The sequence below is a fragment of the Ursus arctos genome, unplaced genomic scaffold (genome assembly GCF_023065955.2).
Source record: "Ursus arctos isolate Adak ecotype North America unplaced genomic scaffold, UrsArc2.0 scaffold_24, whole genome shotgun sequence".
In the NCBI taxonomy this organism is placed as follows: Eukaryota; Metazoa; Chordata; class Mammalia; order Carnivora; family Ursidae; genus Ursus; species Ursus arctos.
This window is the reverse complement of record NW_026622919.1, coordinates 19,904,658-19,926,848: the sequence shown is the minus strand read 5'-3', so window position 1 is coordinate 19,926,848 and position 22,191 is coordinate 19,904,658. Positions and strand designations below refer to the sequence as shown.

Below are 22,191 nucleotides of genomic sequence, written 5' to 3'. Positions count from 1 at the left end.
TCCGCCAGTTTTCAGCGCCACCCTGACACCTTCCTCCTGCACCGCGCAGGCGCCTAGACTGACCAACCTTTCCCTCCTCCTTCCACCTCTCCCGGAATCCAGAGGACGCCCTCCTGCAGCGCAGAGTTCCTGCGCAAGCGCCGTCCCGCCTCACCGCCCCCGGACCAATCAGAAGCGGCGGCGCCAGGGCGCGGAGGCCACGACGCCGTGGGTGGGGCCGGGACGTGAGGGCAGCGCGCTGGCGTCACAGGGGCGGCTATATAAGTGAATACAGGCGCCGCCCCTCCGCCCCAGTCACTGAGCCGCCGCCGAGGACTCAGCAGCCTCCCCCTTGAGCCCCCTCGCTTCCCGACGCTCCGTCCCCCCCGCCCGCCTTCTCCCGCCGCCGCCTTCCGCAGGCCGTTTCCACCGAGGAAAAGGAATCGTATCGTATGTCCGCTATCCAGAACCTCCACTCTTTCGGTAAGCTGCGGAAAGGTCCCGTGGGGAGAAAGGCCTGGGTGGGGCGGCGAATCGCTCCAGGTCCGGAGACAGGGCCCGGAAACGTGCAAGGTGCTCCGGGCTTTCGTAAACTTAGACTGAGGGAAGGTGTCCGGGCTCGCAGGAAGCGGGGCCTCGACCCGGACCCTGGGATCGGCTCTTAAAGCGCGACCGGAAGGAGCGGGCAGGGAGGCAGCCCTTGGGCGGGCCCGGCGTCTCGGGTGGCGCATTTACTAATGGCTCCCGGGCCGCCTTGGGCCACACCCGCCCCCTCCCGCCACCCCTGCGTCACGTCCGTTACGTCACCGTGGTTGTCACGGAGCCGGGAGTAAGAGGCGGCGCCAGCCCTAAGTGACAAACGCTCGCGCCAATGGGGCGGGAAGCTTGGCCCCGCCTTGGAGGTCGGGTTCCGGCCTGTTGCATCAGCCGGGTGGGGCACGGCCTGCCAGCCCAGGCTCCCCCGGCACGTGATCGGCTTCTGAGGGCGGGCCTGGGGCAGGAGGCCCAGGCTGTCCCCAGCGCCGGGGAAGCTGGCCGTCCCGGACTGACCCGTTCGCGGACAGCCAGCAAGGACAGATGTGATGTGACCTAAGCCCTGGAGATTTCAGTATTAGTTTCCGCGCATGCAAAAAGATCCGTTGGGAGGGTGGCAGTGGCACCTGAGCCCCCGCAGCTCTAAACGAGCCTGATGTTTCTTCCCAGACCCCTTTGCTGATGCAAGTAAGGGTGATGATCTGCTTCCTGCTGGCACTGAGGATTATATCCATATAAGAATTCAACAGAGAAACGGCAGGAAGACCCTTACTACTGTCCAAGGGATCGCTGATGATTACGATAAAAAGAAACTAGTGAAGGCGTTTAAGAAGGTAGGTCTTCAATGAAGTTGTAGGGAAATCACGTTTAACTTGCTCAGGTGGGGGTGTGCTGATTTGTATTGCCTCTCATTAGGGATTGTTAGTGTACTGGGACTGTTGCTTGGCCTAATTTTATTTTGCTTCATTGGTGCTTACAGAAATTTGCCTGCAATGGTACTGTAATTGAGCATCCAGAATATGGAGAAGTAATTCAGCTACAGGGTGACCAGCGTAAGAACATATGCCAGTTCCTGGTAGAGGTGAGTTCAGTCACTTCTTCATAATCCATTTGTGCCTCTATCCTGGCCACTGTCAGATCCTGCCTAGTCTGTTCAGGCTCTTCGGGGACATAGAAGTTTGTTTTGTAAAGCTAAGCAAAACAACAGTTGAGTTTTGGAATCCGTACGCTAGCATTTCTTTCTTTTTTTTAAAGGATTGTCTGTCTTAAGTCACTGTTCACGTGGATCTACTTTTTTTTACCCCCTAAGATGTTACTTAAGTAACCTCTGGTTAGACCCAACGTGGGGTCTGAACTCAAAACCCCAGGGTGGAGAGTTGTATGCTCCACAACTGAGCCAGCTAGATGCCCTGTACATGGACTTACTCTAAAGATGCCATTGTAAATTGCACACACACACTGAAATAAACAGGATGTCTGGCTGGCTGCTCCTAAGTGCTGAAATCCTCTTACATCATTGCTTCTTAACTGCATACCCTGAGTTAAGAACCATGGGCTCATAGTGGTCAAAGCCTTGGCTCTTGGACTTTTCTTGCCCGGTGTAGAAGCAAGCAGACAAAGTTGTTGCCATCGGAAATGGGGACTTGAACACCTTTCACATCCCTTATTATAACTTTGTCCTTTTTTCTTTGCAGATTGGACTGGCTAAGGACGACCAGCTGAAGGTTCATGGGTTTTAAGTGCTTTTGGCTCACTGAAGCTTAAGTGAGGATTTCCTTGCAATGAGTAGAATTTCCCTTCTGTCCCTTGTCACAAGTTTAAAAACCTCACAGCTTGTATAATGTAACCATTTGGGGTCTGCTTTTAACTTGGACTAGTGTAACTCCTTCATGCAATAAACTGAAAAGAGCCATGCTGTCTAGTCTTGAAGTCCCTCATTTAAACAGAGGTCAAGCAGTAGGCGCCTGGCAGTGTCCGGCCTGAAACCAAGCAGTAATGTGATGTTTCGGTCCAGTCCAGAGCCCCAAGATCACAGACGGCTATGTCTGGCCAGAAGCTCCTCGGCTCTCCCTCTTCAGAGTTCCCTGCCCCAAGACAATGTCACCACCTGAACAGCCCACGGTGAAGCTGAGAGGACAGGATGGGGTAAGACAGCAACAGCAGCTGTGCTGCTACAGGGAGTCTTTGGTAGTCAAATCCCTGGTGTCTCCAACCTGACCCGGTGGGCAGAGCTTAGAGCGGCCACCTTCCCTCTAGTGAGGCGTGATAGGACGTCTGACTTGCCACCAAGGTCTTTTTGACCAGACATACCCTAGCTACGATGTCCAAACACCAGAATGTGAGGCCAACCTTCTATCTGAGTTAAACTTTTGACAAGGGAACAAACTTCAAACTGATGTATCAGTCATGTAGCTAGCTGTAGAGCTCGCAACTTACTAGCAACAGCTGCCCAATGCCATGTGAAGTAACAGACTGGTTTTTGGTTTATTTTTTCCTTCAGTTTTAATGTTATGTAATGTATTTAAACCCTTATTTAAATAAAACTTGTTTTCAGAAACACCTGACTTGCAGATTGTATTTTATGTATAATCAGTCTCGTATGTGTGAAGGAACCACAGAAATGGGCAGTGAAGGATAGTCTACAACCAGAGCTCAATTGGGGCCTCAACCTCTTGGCCTAGAAAATCTTTAGTGAGCTTGTCCCTCCCAAGTTGCCCACAGGTAGCTGTGTTGCAGGCATGGTGGACAGGTTCAGAGGTGACGGGGTTGTCCCTGCTCGGTGGCTATGGAGGAACTTGCCCTGTGAGCTGGTGGAGCAGTTTGGTTGGAAACCCTTGAGTCCCCTCAGTGACGGGATCTTGGCTTAAAGGCTGTAACAAAGGGACGGACCTGGTGCAGGACTTGATCTAATCCTCACAGCCCTAAGAGGTACACAGAAGTGCCTTTTCTAGGGAATAGGTTTAGAGTGTGTGACAGTTCAATGACGAGTGTTTGGAGAAGCTGAAGTTAACTGTCCAGAGGCCATCCCTCGACAGGACAATTATGTGGAAGTCTCTTCCTGGCGCCGTTAACTGTACTGAAATTCTCCCAGCATGTGAATCTTGAATTGGTACCAATTTCAGATCATAAAATTCTCTGCAGAGAGTAGTCCTGAAGAATCAACACTTGCTGTTGGCCATCCTCTTGGAGCTGGTCGGCCTCGTGAGTGAGTGTACAGAGGCCAAGCCAGAAGGCAGAGATGCGGCAGCTGCCCTGGGAGATTGTAATCTGGGAGGTAGACGTGTAACACAAGGTCCTAGGAAACATCTGTTTAGCAAACAGGAAAACTTCAATTGGCACTGAACATAACGGCCATTGTTACAACATTTGGGTGATGGTTGTAAATATAAGACCAGTAGGGCTATTCTCAGAAACTTCTAGAAGCAACCTTGGAGGCCAAACCCACAGAAGACCACAGTCAGAAAACAGAATAAAACAATAAGGGAATCATGTAGGTTGATGTGTAGGTCCTGTGCTAGCTTATTGAGAAAACTCTTGCCTTTTAAGGACTAAGGTTTTCTGGAATGAAATGATTCTGAGTTAAGCTAGCAGTATCAGTATTAAGTCAACCATGTGTAGAACCAATCAAAACAACTACCTGTGAGCCTGGCAGGACGTTTGTGAACACATTCAGTATCTCAGGCCCGAAATAAAGCATGGTTGTGCCCATTCGATAAGGGAAATTCGCAGGGCTAACCAGTGGTAGAGTTTCATCTAGAACCCAGCATCTGTCTTCTGCCCTTACCACCAGATAACCTCCACATTCACAATTTAAATAGCTCATTTTACAGAGGCTGGTATGTGCAGCGTAGAGCGTGGGGAATCACCGGGCACGCAAAAGCAATCGGGACACCCTGTGTTCAGGAAGCAGATGGTGGGGTAGCAGGGAGGACCCACACACAGCCTTGAACATGAGGCAGAAAGGAGCCAGTGCTGCCCCTGGCTTGGCCAAAGAGCTACAGGTTTGGGGTATAGGGAAATCCCCACCCCATCTACACCCAAGGGGGCCAGGAAGGCTTCATAAAAGATGTGCCATCTGGGGGCGCCTGGGTGGCTCAGTCGTTAAGCATCAGCCTTCGGCTCAGGGCGTGATCCCGGCGTTCTGGGATCAAGCCCCACATCGGGCTCCTCTGCTGGGAGCCTGCTTCCTCTCCCACTCCCCCTGCTTGTGTTCCCTCTCTCACTGGCTGTCTCTCTCTCTCTGTATAAAATAAAATCTTAAAAAAAAAAAAAAAGTGCCATCTGAAGTCGGGCATTCCGGTCAGAGGAGTCAAGACCCAGAGGTGGGAGCACCCAGGGTCTACGAGGGCTGCAAGGTAGGAACAAAGTTTGGCTGGAACAAAGGCCTTATATAGGGCAGAAATAATATAGCGTTGTCTCGGTATGTGCCAGGCCTGTGCTAAGCGCCTATAGCAGACACTGGCCTCTTTATTCAACAGTAGGGACTCAGCCCCATGGGAAAGCCGATTCTGAGAAGGGATGCAACAGAGCCAGCAAGTAGGCGATGAGAGGGGAGCAGAGGGGAAGGAGGGCTGGAAGGTTGGTGTGAGGTCGCAGCGGGCTGAGCCACAAGCTGAAAACATTCAGAGGTTAGTCCGCGTAAGAGTCACAGAGAAGAGGAGAACATGGTGAGGAGTGTCTCCCAGCTCTGGGCTGCTGGTTCCTCTCTCCCGCCCCAGTCTCCTCTCTGCCTCCTCACTCCCTCTGGCTGCCCTTCTCCCCTTCCCTTTCTTCTGTTGCCTCCTTTCTCTCCGCTCACTCTCCCTGCCCCGACCCAGGCCCACACTCTGCCACAGGGACAAGACACGGACCCAACCTTCCTTAAAATTGTGTTAGCAAGACAAAACGAATACTGGCCAGCTAAAACTGCACAGGAATCCACAAAAACTACTTTAAAGCCTATTCAAAGTTTACCTATAAATATGACAAAGAAACACGATGTATTTGGGAACTAAACATTCTACCGACTATCTCTGGCATTGACCGGCTTCCCTATTTACCACCCTGGGTGCTGCCCCCTTGTGGCACGAGTGTCAAAACACAGTTTTCTGTTCATAAGGCTTTGAAAAGAAGAGAATTCCCTAACTTTTCAGGAGGTATGTATTGTTTCAGAATTAGCAAATAGTGTGAGGCTTTGGCCATTTCTTTGCTTGGACTCTCTGAAATCCTCCTAATTCAAATAGTCATAAAACACACTGTTCTTGGGAAGCTTGTTAAAAATTCAGATTCTAGGCCCCACCCAGGATCGTTAGACTCTGAGTGTTAGCTGAACAATTCCACCTGCTTTTCAAGGGCCTACAAAAACGTCTAGGCACTGAAAGAAATTGATCATCTCCAAAATTTGACCCCAAAACTACAAAACTCAGACTGGATAAGTGTTTAACACTAGAAGATATAACACTGGCTATCACTGCAATATAATTCTTGTATAACTATATGTAAATGTAATAAAAATTTCTAGAGAAAGAACAATTTTTTTTAAGTAGGCTCCATGCCCAGCGTGGAGCCCGATGCAAGGCTTGAACTCACAACCCTGAGATCAAGGCTTCAGCTGAGATCGAGTCAGATGTTTAACCGACTTAGCCACCCAGGCACCCCAATAATATATTATTTTTAACAAAACTCGGATTTATAAAATGTATACGTCTCTCTAAAAATACTACAGAAAATGTCTGTTTGGCCTGTGGATGCATTTTATTCACTTGGTATGAGGTACAACGGAGCCTCTGAGGTCAGAATGCTTGGCCCACAATGCTCCAGGAAATGCCCCACCCGCACCCCCAGAGCCAGAGACTCTGATCCAGAAAGTCTGATGTGGGTCCCAGGAACCTGTCATTTTAACCAGCATCAGCATCAGCCAATTCATATGGGAGGGCCACAAACCACACCGGGGAAACACTGCTGTAGCTAATGGGGAGCTATTGAGGAAATGTGCGCGGGAGAGAGCATTACCAGAGCTAAGCTTCAGGGAAAGCAATCAGGAGTATTGTATTTAAGATGGTTTGAGAAGGGGGTGGCCAAGGGTCAGGACTTGGTTATCAGCACATGAGAAAAACCAGCCCCTGAGGTTTCGTGTGTAACTTACATGTGGGCATTTTCTGGCAAGACTGTCCACAGCTTTTATCAGATCCTTAAAAGACCCCACTACCCAAACCAGCTAAGAATCACGGGTCTGTGGTTTCCGCCCCAGGCTTACAAAGCCCCAGGACTAACAAAGTTTTTCCAGGCACAGCCCTGCAAGCAGAAACGTGCCTATTCCGATATCGACTTGGAAAATGAATAACTATTTAAAGATATTTCTAAACAGCTCCAGAACTGAGTGTGTGTTGGGAAGAAGGTACACACGGCAGCCAGACCACAGCCTCAGAAGGCCGTGCATGACTCACTCGCTCCCTAGCCGCTGTCGCCAGCCACCTCCCGGCCTCAGCTGCCCAGGCCGTTGCCCAGTTTAAATTGTCTTTAATCTTAGTCCTTGATGGTCAATTTATACCCAGAATGGACAATTGGCTAAAAACAGGAAGCACGGGGAGCACGGAGGTTGAAAGCATTAACGTGGAGCGTTAACGCAACCGTCATTCTATGTGTGTCAAATCATTGATTCTCCATTTCTGTGCAACAGGAGAAAACAAGCCCAAGGACGAGGTCAGTGCAGAGAGCTGTGACCTACCTAGGTTCCATAGTCCACCTTAGGGACAGAACTATAGACTCTTGCTGCTCAGTATCCCCTGAGAGCTCGTTGGAAGGACAGAAATTCGAGCCCGACCCCGAACCTCCTGAACCCACCTTCATTTTAACAATGGGCATTTAACAAAGCTTGAGAAGCACCGGTTTGAACCATAACACGAGCAGACCTCACATTGTGCTCTGCAAGCTGGTTAAAAAAGGACGGTAATGTTATGACTTTTATTTTTTAAGATATGATTTTTAAGTCATCTCTACACCCAACACGGGGCTTGAACTCACAGCCCCGAGATCAAGAGTCACATACTCCACCGACTGAGCCAGCTGGGCGCCCCATGACTTTTAGTTTTTATAAGTGCATTTTCCATTATGGTTTCAGATGTGCATTTAAAACACAAAAAAATTGTCGAGGTGTGGAAAGCAAGAGTTATGGGCTGAATACGGACTGAGTTCATTGCTAAGAGGTGCAGAAACCTTGCTGTCACGGGGATCAGCTGGGGGGGCCCTTCAGTGGTACCAAGCCTGGGCTTAGGCCCCAGAGTCTCAGGACAGAACCACTGGGGGTGGCCCATGAGTGATGATGGTCTAGCCATTCACCCCCATCGAAGCCCACCATCCATTAAGAGGTCTCCAGGATGTCAGGGCGCCTGGGTGGCTTAGTTGGTTAAGCGTCTGCCTTCGACTTAGGTCATGATCCCAGGGTCCTGGCCTGGAATCAAGCCCCGCGTCCTCGGGGAGTCTGCTTCTCCCTCTCCCTCTCTCCCTCTGCCCCTTCCCCTGCTCATGCTCTCCTCATGCTCTCTCTCGAATAAATAAATAAATAAAATATTAAAAAAAAAAAAAGAGGTCTCCAGGATGTCAAAAACAACGCTGAAGGAGAAAATACAGTGCTTCTAGAACTAATTTGACTTTTCCTTCATCGGAACCGAAGACAGCCTACATCTCGCAAGTGCATTTGCAACATGCCTGCGTGTGAGTAGCCTGAAACTCTCTTCTATCGCCCCCTAGGAAAAATAATACAAAAGCTATAGCAAACCTAAGGGGGTCCCAATGAACATCGGGTTGTTTTTAAGCACATAACGAAATCTAAAGCTGCATTTTAATAGACATCTGTTCTCAGAACCAAACACGATGCAATACCCCTTTTTAATTTATCTGAAGTCCTGCTTTTCCTTCTAATTAAATCTAAACAGTGTTTTGTCATTTTTTTACTGGGGAAAGTCGAAAGGTGTCTTTGAACGATATGATTATTACAGATTATATTTTAAGCTGAACTTTAAAGGAACCGATCTTCATATACCAACTTCAAATTATTTTTTACTTAAAATGCCGGGCATACAGCTGGATATGATGTAAAGATCAAATTTCCCAAGTCGGTCCTCTAGATTATTGATATGACAGGGATTTTGAATCCAAAAGAGTCAAGACTCACTGAGACAGAGCTCAGTTGCTCTGCTGTTGGATACAGGACAGAAGACATTCACATGGGCAGCTTCACGAAGAGCTTGCCCAGGCTTATGACAACTCCCAGTGGGTTAGGAGGCTTCACTTAGCACTATTAATATTTGGGCCCAGATAATTATGTGTTGGGGAGGAGGGGCTGACCTGTGTATCATAGGGTGTTCAGCAGTATCTCAGACCTCCACCCACTACTTACTTGGTCGTAGCACTCCTTCCCATGCACGCCCGACAACCAAAATTATCTCCAGACATTGTCAAATGCCCCTGGGAGGCAAAACCACATCCCCCTTTCGAGAACCACTGGTGTAATTCATCTTTTCCCCCCTGCTCTGCCAAGCAGAAACGCAAAGGAAGGAGAGCAAATCATGATGTTACAAAACCCAAGGCTGGTAATTTTATTTATTTTTTTTTAAGATTTTTTATTTACTTATTGGACAGAGAGAGAGACAGCCAGCGAGAGAGGGAACACAAGCAGCGGGGGTGGGAGAGGAAGAAGCAGGCCCCCAGCAGAGGAGCCCGATGCGGGGCTCGATCCCAGGACCCTGGGATCAGGCCCTGAGCCGAAGGCAGACGCTTAACGACTGAGCCACCCAGGCACCCCAAAGGCTGGTAATTTTAAACTTCTGATAGCATGCACCATTCATTCATTCACTAAACCTTTATTCAGCATTTCACACGTGCCGGCCACCCTTTGAGGCGCTGGGATGTGGCACCGAACAGAGATCCCTGCCCGTATGGACGCTACGTTCCAATAGGGGAAGACGGACAGGCCCTTGGATGTCCTCGTGTCCTACAATTGTTTCCTGTGGCACTGGGCACCATACTCCAGCCCTCTCTGCTTCTCAGAGAAGGTCTCCTACTTGCCACCCTATGACCTCTCCACCTGCTTGGAGCTTCCTTCCCTCCATTCTCCAAGAGTAGGAGTTCCAAAGGGAGGAAGACAGTCTTGGCCTTTGGTGCCTCTCCCATGGTGGCCTGACCCTGGGTCACAACTGATTATGCCTTCAGTGTTCATGATCGTAACACTGTTTCCAGCCTCAACTTCTCTTTCAAGCCCAGGGTCCCCTGCCAACTCTTCGCCGTGTTCACTCATCCTTTCGCATTTCTGGAGGACTCCCTCAGTACAGGTCAGCAACGAACAAGGCAAAGCCCGCCTTCTTCCTCCTGGACTCTATCCTCCAGCTGGGGACTCAGATGCTAAACCAACCAGTACAAACCCCTAAATCACTTCAGCCGTGCTTAGGCAAGGGGTCACACTCAGCCTGTGACAGGGAGCGCCTGGACAAGTCTACAATTTATCTTTGCTTTTGACCATCTTCTCCCATCTCTTAGAATTCTCGTGGCTGTAATGTTCTAGTACCCTGTGGTTCGGGCTTCCTTTCTGCATGCTATTTGAGAGAGCAGCTTTAAATTTCGAACAGTCCATGAGGAGGGAGTTCCTCGTTAGGAGATCATGGTGCTGCCAGCTCCCCGAACAGTTACTGGCAAACCTCTCTTCCATTTCCTAGTCATTCCCTGGGGAGGGATAGGGAGGAATGAGAAGTGACTGCAAATGGGTATGGTTTTTCCTTTTGGGCTGATGCAAATATTCTGGAACTAGATAAAGGCCATGGTTGTGCCACTTTGTGGACGTGCTGAAAGCCACGGGCTTGTGTACTTTGAAACAGTGGATAGTGTGAAAAAAAAAAAAAGAGTGAACTGAACTATTCAGACGCCCCTTAGGTATGTAGTTTTAATTGTATCATGTCAGAGCTGGCTGGGTGGGCAAATTATGAGCAGGGGTTTCGCCCTTACCGCATGGAAGTACCACTCTGGGCTGGTGAACAGAAATGTCCTTACCCCTGCCAGGGAGAGTTCGGAATTAGGCAGGTTTATAAACCAGAAAGAACTTCAATAAAGCCTAAAGAAATGCACCACCCCTTCTCCCCTCACTGAAACAGCTTTTTACACTAGCCAAGCAAGATTACAGGTGAAATCAGCTGCCGAAACCTTCCTCATTTCCCTGGCCTGAGTCTGCCACTCCAACCCAGCTGTTCACTGACTCCACAGATTCCGGAGTGCAGGGAAGAGAAGGTTCACTGTAGAGGAAGCAGGACAGCAGCAAGGAAAGGCTTTTCTTCATGCTTACAGAATCCAGCTGTCTAGGTTCAAGCCTCAACTAAGCGTCTGATGGGCTCTGTGTCCCAAGCTAGTCACTGGGTTGAGTCTGGGGTTTTGACTTTACCCTACTCACAAGCAGATAAGCTATCCTATTACTCTTTCATCAATGAGGGCAGAAGACACACGACTCGTGGATCAGACACAAATAACATTATTATTCACAACCCAGCTAGCTGTATACCTTGCATCCATCCCCCTTGGCCCCCAAGTTCCTTGGTGTAACACGATACGGATCTACACGGAGGCTACACGGGTCATAGCTGGGAGGCAGCTGAGGACACGGAGGCTGGGGAGCTCCTGCCTCTGCAGGAAGAAGTAAGCAAGGCTGCTCTACGTCCCCTAGGGAGACATGACCCCCTCCCTCAAGGTCACTCACTGCAAACACAACCCTGAGAAATGGCCCCAGGAAAGAGTGGCATACTCAGCAAGAAGACTCAGGGATGCTTGAAGCCCCTGGTGAACTGCTTCGTTGCTTCACCAATTTCTCTGTGCCTCAGTTTCCTCAGCTAAACTAGGGGCAATAGAATTACCCTACTCGTGCGGTTGTGGTAAGGACTCCAAGACCTAATGCCCGGGGCGCCTGGGTGGCTCAGTCAGTTAAGCATCTGCCTTCGGCCCAGGTCTGATCTCGGGGGTCTTGGGATCCAGCCCTGAGTCAGGCTCTCTGCTCAGTGGGGAGTCTGCTTCCCCTCTCCCTTTGCCCCTCCCCCCTCTCATGCTCTCTCTAGCGCTCTCTCTCAAATAAATAAATAAAATCTTTAAAAAAAAAAAAGACAAAAAAGACATAATGCCGGTAAAGTGCTTAGCAGGGAGGCCTGGCCATGGAAGGGCTCCCTAAATTTTAATCATCATTATTAGGGGAAGAGGGAGGTGAAAACGTGTTAGAGACATCAGAAAATTTGCATTTAAGAGAGCTTCAAGGGCCCGGGGCGGGGGAAGCCTTCCCCATCCACTTCCTCCCTCCCCCAACCATCCATGGTACCTTAAGCTCATCGTCACACTGTCTCTCCCCAAGAGAAAGGGAACAAAGACCGTCTTGATCAACATTGCGTTCCCAGGGTCAGCCCAGCGCCTGGCACAAAGTGGGCACTTAGGAATGAATGAACGACTGCATGAAAAGGGAAGGTGTTAGGTCTCTGAGCAGGCAGGAGGGTCTGGGACGGAGGGCCGTCATTGACGGGCTGACCTTGACAGGGCTACATACCCTCCAGCGATGCAGGAAAGGAGAAAAGAGCAGAAGGCTGACCCAGACCTCTGTGGTCCCAGCGGGGAGAACGCGGCTGACTCACTACGTTGCCAGGCAACCATCCAGCTGCAGAATATTAATTTGCAATTGAATCAGCTGGCCACTTTCAGGAACTTTCCTGTTTGCAGGGATGGAGAGGTGGGAGCTGAGGAAGGGGTGATGGCTGGGGACTAGCCTGGCAGGTTCTGAAGCAGGACAGGAGCAGCGATCTAGGTGCATAGCCCATAAATGAAGTAAAAAAACAAAAAACAAAAAAACAAAAAAAAAAACCATGGGGCCAGGCTGGGGAGGGAGGAAAGTGAGAGCAGGAGGGGTAGGTGGGTTATGAGAACCAAGGCAGGTGGTTTGGCAGTCACAGCAAAGGCAAATTCAGCAGGAGCAGGGCTTCCGGAGAGAGGGTGGGACAGAGGCTGTGGCCCAGGAGAGGCGGCAGCACACGGAGTCCAGAGAGGACCGGCCAGGCTCACAGCTCCACTGCCTCACCTGCCCCGCATGGGCAGCAGCTTCACCTGGCCGACCCTCAACTCTGAAATGCCCCTGAGTAAAGACTGCCCTCACATTGGTGCTTTTAGGATCCTCTTCCCTCTTAAAACCACTTACAGAACTAAACAAAATACTTTCTAATATTGTATCATAAAAATGTTCAAATAGGGACGCCTGGGTGGCTCAGTCGGTTGGGCATCTGCCTTCGGCTCAGGTTGTGATCCCAGGGTCCTGGAATCGAGTCCCGTGTCCAGCTCCTTGCTCGGTGGGAAGCCTGCTTCTCCCTCTGCCTGCCACTCCCCCTGCTTGTGCTCTCTCTCTCTCTCTGAGACAAATAGATGAATGAAATCTTTAAAAAATAAGAAAAATTTTGGGGCGCCTGGGTGGCTCAGTCGTTAAGCGTCTGCCTTTGGCTCAGGGCGTGATCCTGGAGTCCTGGGATCGAGCCCCACGTCAGGCTCCTCTGCTGGGAGCCTGCTTCTCCCTCTCCCACTCCCCCTGCTTGTGTTCCCTCTCTCGCTGGCTGTCTCTCTCTGTCAAATAAATAAATAAAATCCTAAAAAATATAAAAATAAAAAATAAGAAAAATTTTAAAAATAAGAAAATAAAAAAAAATTTTTAATGTTCAAATACACAGAAAAGTTGAATTTTAAAGTGAAGACTCATATACCTACCACCTAGAGTCTATGATTTTATTATTGTCCATCTCCTATCTATCCATCTTCTTTTTATGCATTTCAAAATGAATACGATACACTTCGCCCTAAATACTTTATTAACTAGAGTTTGACTTTATTACGATTCTTTTTTTTAAATAGAATATATGTACAATGAAATGCACAATCCTAAGTGCGCCCTCAATGGGTTTTGACAAAAGTGTGCATTCAAGGAGTGTTGACAGTCTGCAAACAGGGTTCTGGGCTTGATTTTGATTGTTAAGTGAGATAATAGGCTATGTCAGCACTCATGCAACCTTGGAAGGTGTTGCTGTTAAGATATGGGAGGCAAAACAATCCCCAGGGGGAAGCCAGGCTGAGGGAGGCAGAAGGTGGGTGGACCTGAGGAGCTAGGGGGAGGCCTGCATGGAGGAGGTAGCATTAACCTGTGAGGAAAGACTCCAGGGACTATTATAGGAAAGAGTGGAGAAGAAAATATTCAAGGAAAGCGGGGTAGAATATTCTGGAAGTCAGCAGGATGCAGCAACATGGATGAGGGGCACGTAAGGCTGTGGTGCTGAAAATACCAGTGATAGCAGCAGACCCTTAGGGAGAACTCAGCATGCAGCAGAGACCAGGTGAATGCTGCAGGTGTCTCATCTACCCCTCACGGAGGTCCCCCCGGGCAAGTACGGGAGCGTGCTAAGTCTGCAACTTGCCTCGGATCACAGCTAGGAAGTGCCAAAGCTGGGCTTCGGCCCAGGGTGGCAGAGCCTCCTTGTCCTGGCCTTCCACGTCCACAAACCAGTCCCGCACACAGACTCCAGCCACCCCCTGGTCTCACCCCCACTTCTGACTGGAGAAGACTTCCGATTAGCGCCCAGCTATGGGGGTGGGTTTAGAGCCCCATAGCTGATCCTAAGGCCAGGTGTGGGTTGAGAGCCGCTGATCAAAGGCACAGGTGGGCATCAGATGAGAAGGGGAGAGAGGGGGCCAGGGAGAGGAGGCCAAGGCTGGAACACGGGGGTCCCCTCTGCTCTCCTTCCAAGGCAGCCGGGCAGGTCACCTGGCCCCTGAGCTCACCCCAGGGCACCCTCTCCAGCTCCGCCTGAGAGCAGCCTGCGGGCTGTCCTCTTGGTCCTGCTCCCTGATCGCCCTGGAGAGCAGGTAAAGCCGAAGTCGTGAGCCCACTTCTTCCTCTGCAGCCCCCCACCCGGGGAGGGACCACGGATGCCCACACTGACAGAGCACCTCCCAGGTGTCACTGTTCCCCCCCCCCCATCTTCACCCCTCCACAGGCTGCATTGCCTGGGGCAGAGAGGGCCTCCTTAGCCTCTCCCCCAATAACCCATGAGGAGGCCGGCGGCCTCTGACAGCAGTTTGCAGCTCCCCAATTCGTCTGCTTGCCTGGGCCAGCCCTGGCCGATGGGAGTGTGGTCAGGCGTGCAGAGTTGCCCCCGGGGAGTCCCCCTTCCCAGGGAACATCCTCCCCATGTTGTTATGATGTCTATTTTTTGTGCCCCTCGCCTGGACTCTACGTGCCAGCGAGCCATGAAAGGGCCCATCACATTCACCTCTTACCCCGGGGCCTCGCCCTACCCCTGGCTTCCGGCAGGCGCTACTTACCGGAAGGAAAATGGAACGGATGAACGCCCGGTATCTGACGAACACCCTCCTTACCTGTATTTGAAAAATCACATGCAAATTCCCGCAGGGCCAGTTCTCACCGACAGAGCCCTTCCTGAGGCCAGAACCCCTTGCATCTGTGTTCTGCTGCAGCCAAGATAAATGACCACAGACTGCAGAAGCTTAAGACCCCGCCGACTCATGCCCCGACGGTTCCGTAGGTCAGGAGTCCCGGCGACAGCGTGGGTCCCTGGGCCAAAATGAAGGCGTCCCCAGGCCTGCGCTCCTTTCTAAGGGCTCTGGGAATGAACCCGCTTCCAAGCTCACCCAGACTGTGGGCTGAATTCAGTTCTTTGCGGTCCGGGGCCTCAGCTGGGGGCCTCTCTGAGCTGCTGAAGGCCACCTGCTCCCCTCAGCTGCTGCCCTCCGTCTCCCATCTTCAAACCAGCAAGGGCAGGTGGAATCCTCCTCATTCTTCAAATCTCTGATTCATCCTTCGGCCACATCACTTCTGCCTTTAGCCAAAGGACATTTTAGCCAAAGAATGTTTTCTTTATTTTGTTTTATTTTTTTTTATTTGTTAGAGAGAGAGAGAGAGAGAAAGCACACAGCAGGGACAGAAGCAGAGGCAGAGGGAGAAGCAGGCTCCCTGCTGAGCAAGGAGCCCAACTCAACTCGGGACTTGATCCCAGGACCCCGGGATCATGACCTGAACCGAACGCAGACGCTCAGCAGACTGAGCCACCCAGGCATCCCGCCAAAGAACGTTTTAAGGGCTCATCTGATTAAATGGGGCCCATTCAGATAATCCAGAATAAGCTCTCTACTTAGAAGTCTATAATTACATCTGCAAAGTCCCTTTTGCCATGTAACCTCAGATATTCACAGGACCCAGGAATTGGGGTATGGACATCTTTGGGGCACCAGTATTCACACCCCTCCTGGGAGGAGAAAGATCCCAGAATCAGGATTTCAGATCCAGGTCTCCTTGGTCCTGTAAACTCAGGACAGGGATTGCTCACCTGTGCAAGCCTCAGTTTCCTCATCTGTGGAATAGGAACACACTAGGACTTACGTCCAAGGACTACGATGAAGAGCAGCAACATTTATTCATGCAAAGAGCCTGGCACTCAGTGTTGTCACTATTGTGAGAACAAGCACAGGGGCCACAGAGAGAGGGAGGGGGCGGGCCCCAGGGACTGGGATCTCGTCTTCAATTTGGTAGACTCAGAAACTGGATTTTCTGGTCACCCTGCGAGTCAGTGTTGGAGCCAGGAGTCTATCCTGGCCTCACCAGTTCCCAGATCCTCTGTACGGCCATCGGTGCTGGCCTCTGAGAGGTCCAGCCTCCTTAGGCTCCATCCCTGCCACCTCTTTCAGTGGCAACCCAGGACAAGTGTCCCTCTGAGTTATGGCCAGCAGGAGGGAGAACCTTAGATTCACAGATGATGCTTTTTAGGGAATTGCCCTCCTAAGTCTTGGGAAAGGAGAAACTTTCCAATGTGTGCAAAGTGCGTGCACAGACCTTGTTACATTTCCCCTTCACAGCAGCCCAATGAAGTAGGAATGAATGATTCCCATTTCACAGATGAGGTTAACTGAGGCCTGAAGAGGATAAGGGAGAAGGTGCAAACAAATTAGGTACTTGCGATGTTCTGGACACTGCGCGTGGTGTTTTATGTACATCACCTTCACAAGACTCCCCCCCGACCCAAGTTATTTTCCTCATTTCTTGAAGAATAGCTCAGAGAGGAGGAGAGATCTGCCTCAAGTTCAACCTCTGGAAAAGGGCAGGGCCCGGAAACCCTTCCCTTTCCCGATGGACGAGGTTCCCCTGAGAGCAAATCATGCAGGTTCGTGACTGTGAGCACCTTGGGAGGACTGCTGTCTCCCGACTCTGAGCAGAGCCCTCCCTGCATGCCCACCGGTGCCCGCAGTCTGTAGGGACCCACCATCACCTGTTGAGTGGGTACCCGCTTCTGTTTGCTGCTGTCACCAGCCCTGGTGTGACCAGCCTGCCAAGAACAGCGGGGCAGCTGGGGTGGGGGTGCATAACCCCCTCCATAGCAGAAATCTTGGCTTCTGGTGCAGCTAAGGCTCCGCAGAAAGCTTATCGTTTCCCGTCACCATGGTAACGCGAACATCTCTATTCCTCCAGCATGTGCACAGAGCTGCTCCCCACGCCACCGTCCCCCAAACCCCCTTCCATCTCTAAGATTCTGGATTCAGTTCATTATCCCCAGTGCCTGCACTGCTTTTGTCGTTTTCACTCAATTCCATCTGCTGAGTCACCGAGCACTGCCCTGGATTAGAGTGGTTATTCACCAGAACATTCGGCTGTGGGTTGCCATGGACACCTCGCTGCCTGCTCCATCACCTGTTAATTCTCAGCAGGCTGGCTGTAAGCGTGGGTACCACTGCCCCTTATCCAGGGCCCAAGGAGCATCAAGACTCCCCCAGACAAGGAGGGGCCCTGATGACGCGTGAACAAGAGCAAAACCTCTAATGCCAACCGTGGAAAAACCAGAAGCAGCCTAGAGCTAGTTACATCCGTCCAAACCAGGTCGGGGGGAGGCAATTTATCAAATAAGTCAACAAGCACACTCTTTGGTTTTTCTGGCACATCTTGGGCAAACCCTTTAGTCTCCTTGTTAACCACTTGAAGATGTATTTTTATATTGAAAAGTGGTGAATGTGTGGCACAGATTGCTATCTCCCCTTGAAAACAAAAAGAGGGAGCCTCCAACTGCAGGAGGAATTGGCCCTGGGTGGAGGGTTTGCAAGAGGCAGGGGGTAAAGGGCGGACCTGATGTGGAGGGGAGCTGCAAGCCAACCCCAGCTGGCACAGAGGGCACAAGGAGGGGGAGACGCTCGGGGTTTTCCAGGCAGGGGAGGTGAGGAGGTAACCAGGCTGCAGCCCCCAGGCAGAGAGAGCGGGGCCATCAGCCCACGGCCCATTGCCCCCGATAACCACCTCGCGTCCTGTTTGCAGAGCCGGGCAGAGGGGACAGGGGATCGATACTGCCCTCCACATCCACACACTCCCTGCTCTTCAAACACCAGTGTGCGGTGAAATACACCTCCTCTGAATCCAAGGTCATTCGGTGCATCCGCTTCCCCTGCCCCGCAGTGGGGACATAGTCAGAGGGCTGATGCACACCAGGACTCTGACCCCAGGGACTGGGTGGGGGGCACTGTTCCTGACCCCAGGGAGCCTGTCTCCTGCCTGCCCTCATGCCCAGCTGAAGACCTGCCCCGACCCCGCCCCTGCCCCTCACTGAAGGTCAACTTCCTTCCCTCCCCCATGTGGGTGACTGACTGAATGAATGGCAGGGCAGGGTAGGGCAGGGCAGGGCAGGGGTGATACACCTGTACCCGCCCCCTTTTGTCTTGCTGTGGTGGAGGCTGGCCCCATGGGCGTTTGGGAGGGGCGTTGAGGGCTTTATAAGGCAGGGCCGGGGCACCAAGCGGTGCAGGGACTGGAAAGGCACCAGGCCGGCTACAGCATCGCCCACCTCCCAGCTCTGCAGGTGAGAGTACCCAGGAGGGCAGAGGCAGGGGAAGAGGGTTGATGGGGCGACCCCCTGCATCAAGGTACCAGGCTCACACCTCGGTATCTCCAGGGCTGCCCCCCTTCTCTTAGCTCAGGGCCAGACTAGGTCTCAGCTCTAGAACCCACCCTGGCACTCCCAACCCTCTCCTTTGAGCCAACCTGCTGCTTCAACCCTCTTACTCCATGCTCACCCCAGTCCTGCGAGGTGAGAAAGACAAAGGCTGTTCTCCCATCCCTTGGGTGAACAAACTGAGGCCCAGAAGAATGTGATTTGCCCAAAGTCCCACAAATTATTGGGAAGGGCTGGAACTGGAACCCAGGGATCTGGGTTCTGGATCCCATCTCAAGCTCTTTCCTGGACCAGCGCTGTCTGAGAGAACTTTCCATGATGATGGGGTCTGTATCTGCACCGTCCAATATGGTAGCCACCAGCCACAGGTGCACTGGAAAGGTGGCTAGCCTGGGGGAAGAATTTTTAATTTTAATTAATTTAAATGTGAAGGACCACATGTGGCTAGCAGCTACCACATTGGACAAGCCATGCGGCTCGTACGGGCCAGCATAGCTCTAAATCACTGGTTTTTCTACCTTGTTTCTTTAGTACCAAGAACCCTTTCTCTTCCAAAGGAACGCTAACGGAGAATCCCACTATGGAAAACAGATAAGAGTAGTATTTTATTCATATAAGTGTGTTCCTGGAAGGTAAAGCCAATCAGAATAATGAGGCTGGAAGAACACCAATGCTGAGACTAGAATTTTAGATTTGAATTTTAGATTCATTTGAGTATCCAGTTTATTTCTGTGTTATGGCTTCCCCAAACTCAGGTCCCCCGACACACAGGTGCAAATGGTAACAGCTTCATTTTTAACTACGTAACTACAATCACAGGATGTTCCCCAGTTAAGCAAAAATGGCAGGAGAAGCTTGACTCCATGGGTGACGCAGAAACAGGGGGACCCAACCACATAGTGAAAACGCTGGCGGTCTCCACAGAGATACCGGGCTGTCTCTACTGTGCCCTTTGGTATTCCTACTGAAAAGCTCACTTTGAATTACCTGCCTGCAGGGAGGGATCCAGAGTCCATCCGGTCCGGGCCCCTGCCTCTGGGTGCCTGGACCGCGACGTCTTTCAGCTCTGCCCCTCTTTCCTTTGCAGACAAGATGCAGCGACTGTGTGTGTACGTGCTGGTCCTGGCACTGGCTCTGGCCACCTTCTCTGAAGCTTCTTGGAAGCCCCACTCCCAGCTGCAGGATGCACCCTCGGGTGCAGGGGCAAATAGGGGCCTGGAGCCACACTGGCTGGACCGGCTGGGCGCAGCCCCTCACCAGCGAAGGCAGCTAGGGCTCCAGGGTCCCCCACAGCTGGTGGCAGGTAGGAGCTGTGACAGCCATCCCTGCTTGTCTCACCCAGCCAGGCTTGGCCCCGGCCTTGGTTTCCAGCGGCTAGAGGTCCTTCCCATAGCCTCACATCCTCTCCGCCCTCTGCCCCTCAGACCTGTCCAAGAAGCAGGGACCGTGGCTGGAGGAGGAAGAAGCAGCATATGGATGGATGGACTTCGGCCGCCGCAGCGCTGAGGAAGGGGACCGACGTCCCTAGCACAGAGCTTCAGCGCCCAGCCATCTCTCAGCCCACCCCAGCCCCATGACAAACCACTCCAAATAAACTAGCTTCCAGTGGATCCCATTGTGTCGAGTGTGGGGCAGGAGAGGGGAGCTGGTGGGGACAGGGTTGAGGCAGCGGGGAGAACGGAGCACTCTCCTGGGGGCAGGGACCATGACTCCATCTTCTGGGTGTCCCTGGAGCCTCACATGGACCCCGAATCCACTCGTGCAGGTGGAAAGTGGTGGTGGGGTCACAACCAGAGTCCACTTTCTAAAAGATAAATCAAATTGTGCCACTTCAGGTTCTAACCCTCCAATGCTTCCTGTCACACTTAGAATAAGACCTAAACTCCTGGCCAAAGCCCTAAGCCCGCCCTGCTGTCCTCCCTCCTGGCAGGTGTCACGTTCCTTCCTCCCCTTTCCTTACACTAACGCGCTGTGCTTGGTCCTGCTCAGAACATTTGTCCTCGCCGTTCCTGTGCCCCGAAGGCTTTTCCCAGGCACACACATGGCTGGCTCCCCTTTTTCTCCTTGGGGTCCTGGTTGACATGCCTCTTCTGAGAGACCCACAGGTTTTGCTCCTCCTGCTTCGTATGCGGTGCCCAGTACTCTCTAACGGCCCCCAAGGGCCCCAGAGTCCCTGGCACTGCTCCCTGTCCTTGTCTCATTAACTAGCTTATTGCCCGCCTCCCCAGTTAGAAGGGCACCTCTGTAAGAGTGGGGACCACATGTCTCTCTTCCCTGTGCTGTGTCCCCGGTTCCAAGAACAGGAGGTATCCAAAAATATTCGTCAGATGGGCGGGTGAGTGGCCGGCACAGGCTCTGCTGATGTTTCACCCATATTCCCTCATAGCTCTCTGCCTGTCAGCAGCATCCTCCCACAAGCACGTGCTACCATTCCCCAGGGGGTTCCGAGTGCAAGGCAGGCTGCACACGCTGCAGTTAGTGCCTCCAGAAGCAGCTCTGAGTCCGTGACAGGTGAGACCAGGAGCATCACTACCCCAGCTCCCTCACCCTAGGGCGGGGTAATGCTGAGGTGTTCAGCTCTGTCTCCCAGAATTCCCCGGCAGGACTGAGCCCCCCTTCCCCACAGCAGGAACCTGCTCGAGGACATCCTTTGGTGACGGGCCTCCCTACCCTGTGTCGCACACTCACGCTCCCACTGGTGTTCCTTGGGATCACCACCCAAATAAACTACTTGCACTCAAATCCTTATTTCCAAGTCTGCCTCTGGGCAGGGAGACTCATCTGAAAACACTTGGTCCTAGAAGGGTTGTAGAAAGCAACACTGCCATCTTGGGATTCTGGAATTTGACCCTTCACTAGCCAGACAATTGCTAGTATTAAGCAGGGTGCTGATAACCCCTGGAGTGTTGTGGCCACAGCCTTCCTAAGATTCTCATCGCTGGTGCACCGGCATGGGGTACGCGGATGTAGCCAACGGCCTCAGCATCTGAGACAGAAGAGCTATGATGATGCTGGCTGCGGTGTTCGTTGGCTACCACTAATCATCAGAGAATCTCTGAAGGAAGAAAATGTTAGGCTCAGGTCAGCCAACCATTAACTCAAGCCCAAGATCCCCAAATGTAAGTGGTGAGATAACAAAGGAAGCTGATTGGAACCCCAGCAAGTCTCCTCCGGTCAGAGTCCTAGAATGAAAAGCATGGGACCATGACACCTTGCGTGGGACATTTGAGAAGATGCCCTAAAGAATTTTGAACTCCCAGGTTTCCAGGAACTTTCTGGGCTGGAGGAAGTGCCTCCCCCTTGCCAGAAGAAAGCAGCTTCCCCTTCCCTGGAGACCGTGCCAGGATCTCCTTGAGGCACAGGCCTTGCAAAGTGATGCTTCTCAAGATCTCCCCCACCTCCCTTCGGGGCTTCCACGCCAAAAACTAGGGTCCAGTCTTGGGGTGTGCAGAAGCACCGTCCCAGGGGCGCCTGGGTAGCGCAGTGGTTGAGCGTCTGCCTTCGGCTCAGGGCATGATCCCAGCGTTCTGGGATCGAGCCCCACATCAGGCTCCTCCACTAGGAGCCTGCTTCTTCCTCTCCCACTCCCCCTGCTTGTGTTCCCTCTCACTGGCTGTCACTCTCTGTCAAATAAATAAATAAAATCTTAAAAAAAAAAAAAAAAAAGAAGAACCACCCCAAACATGGGGGAAGGGATTATTCA

The 22,191-nt window shown here is 51.8% G+C and overlaps 2 protein-coding genes across 2 annotated transcripts; both read left to right on the top strand.

Moving 5' to 3' along the window:
* Window positions 1-285: 285 nt before the first annotated feature.
* Window positions 286-3,072, top strand: EIF1 (eukaryotic translation initiation factor 1). Its single transcript, XM_026512852.4, has 4 exons — window positions 286-462; window positions 1,183-1,346; window positions 1,493-1,594; window positions 2,208-3,072. The coding sequence occupies exons 1-4, from the start codon at window positions 432-434 to the stop codon at window positions 2,250-2,252; spliced, it is 342 nt and encodes a 113-aa protein (XP_026368637.1). The 5' UTR covers window positions 286-431; the 3' UTR covers window positions 2,253-3,072.
* Window positions 3,073-19,580: 16,508 nt separating this feature from the next.
* GAST (gastrin) lies at window positions 19,581-20,088 on the top strand. The gene is made up of 2 exons (XM_026512273.3): window positions 19,581-19,791; window positions 19,913-20,088. The coding sequence occupies exons 1-2, from the start codon at window positions 19,581-19,583 to the stop codon at window positions 20,014-20,016; spliced, it is 315 nt and encodes a 104-aa protein (XP_026368058.1). The 3' UTR covers window positions 20,017-20,088.
* The last annotated feature ends 2,103 nt before the right edge of the window (window positions 20,089-22,191 follow it).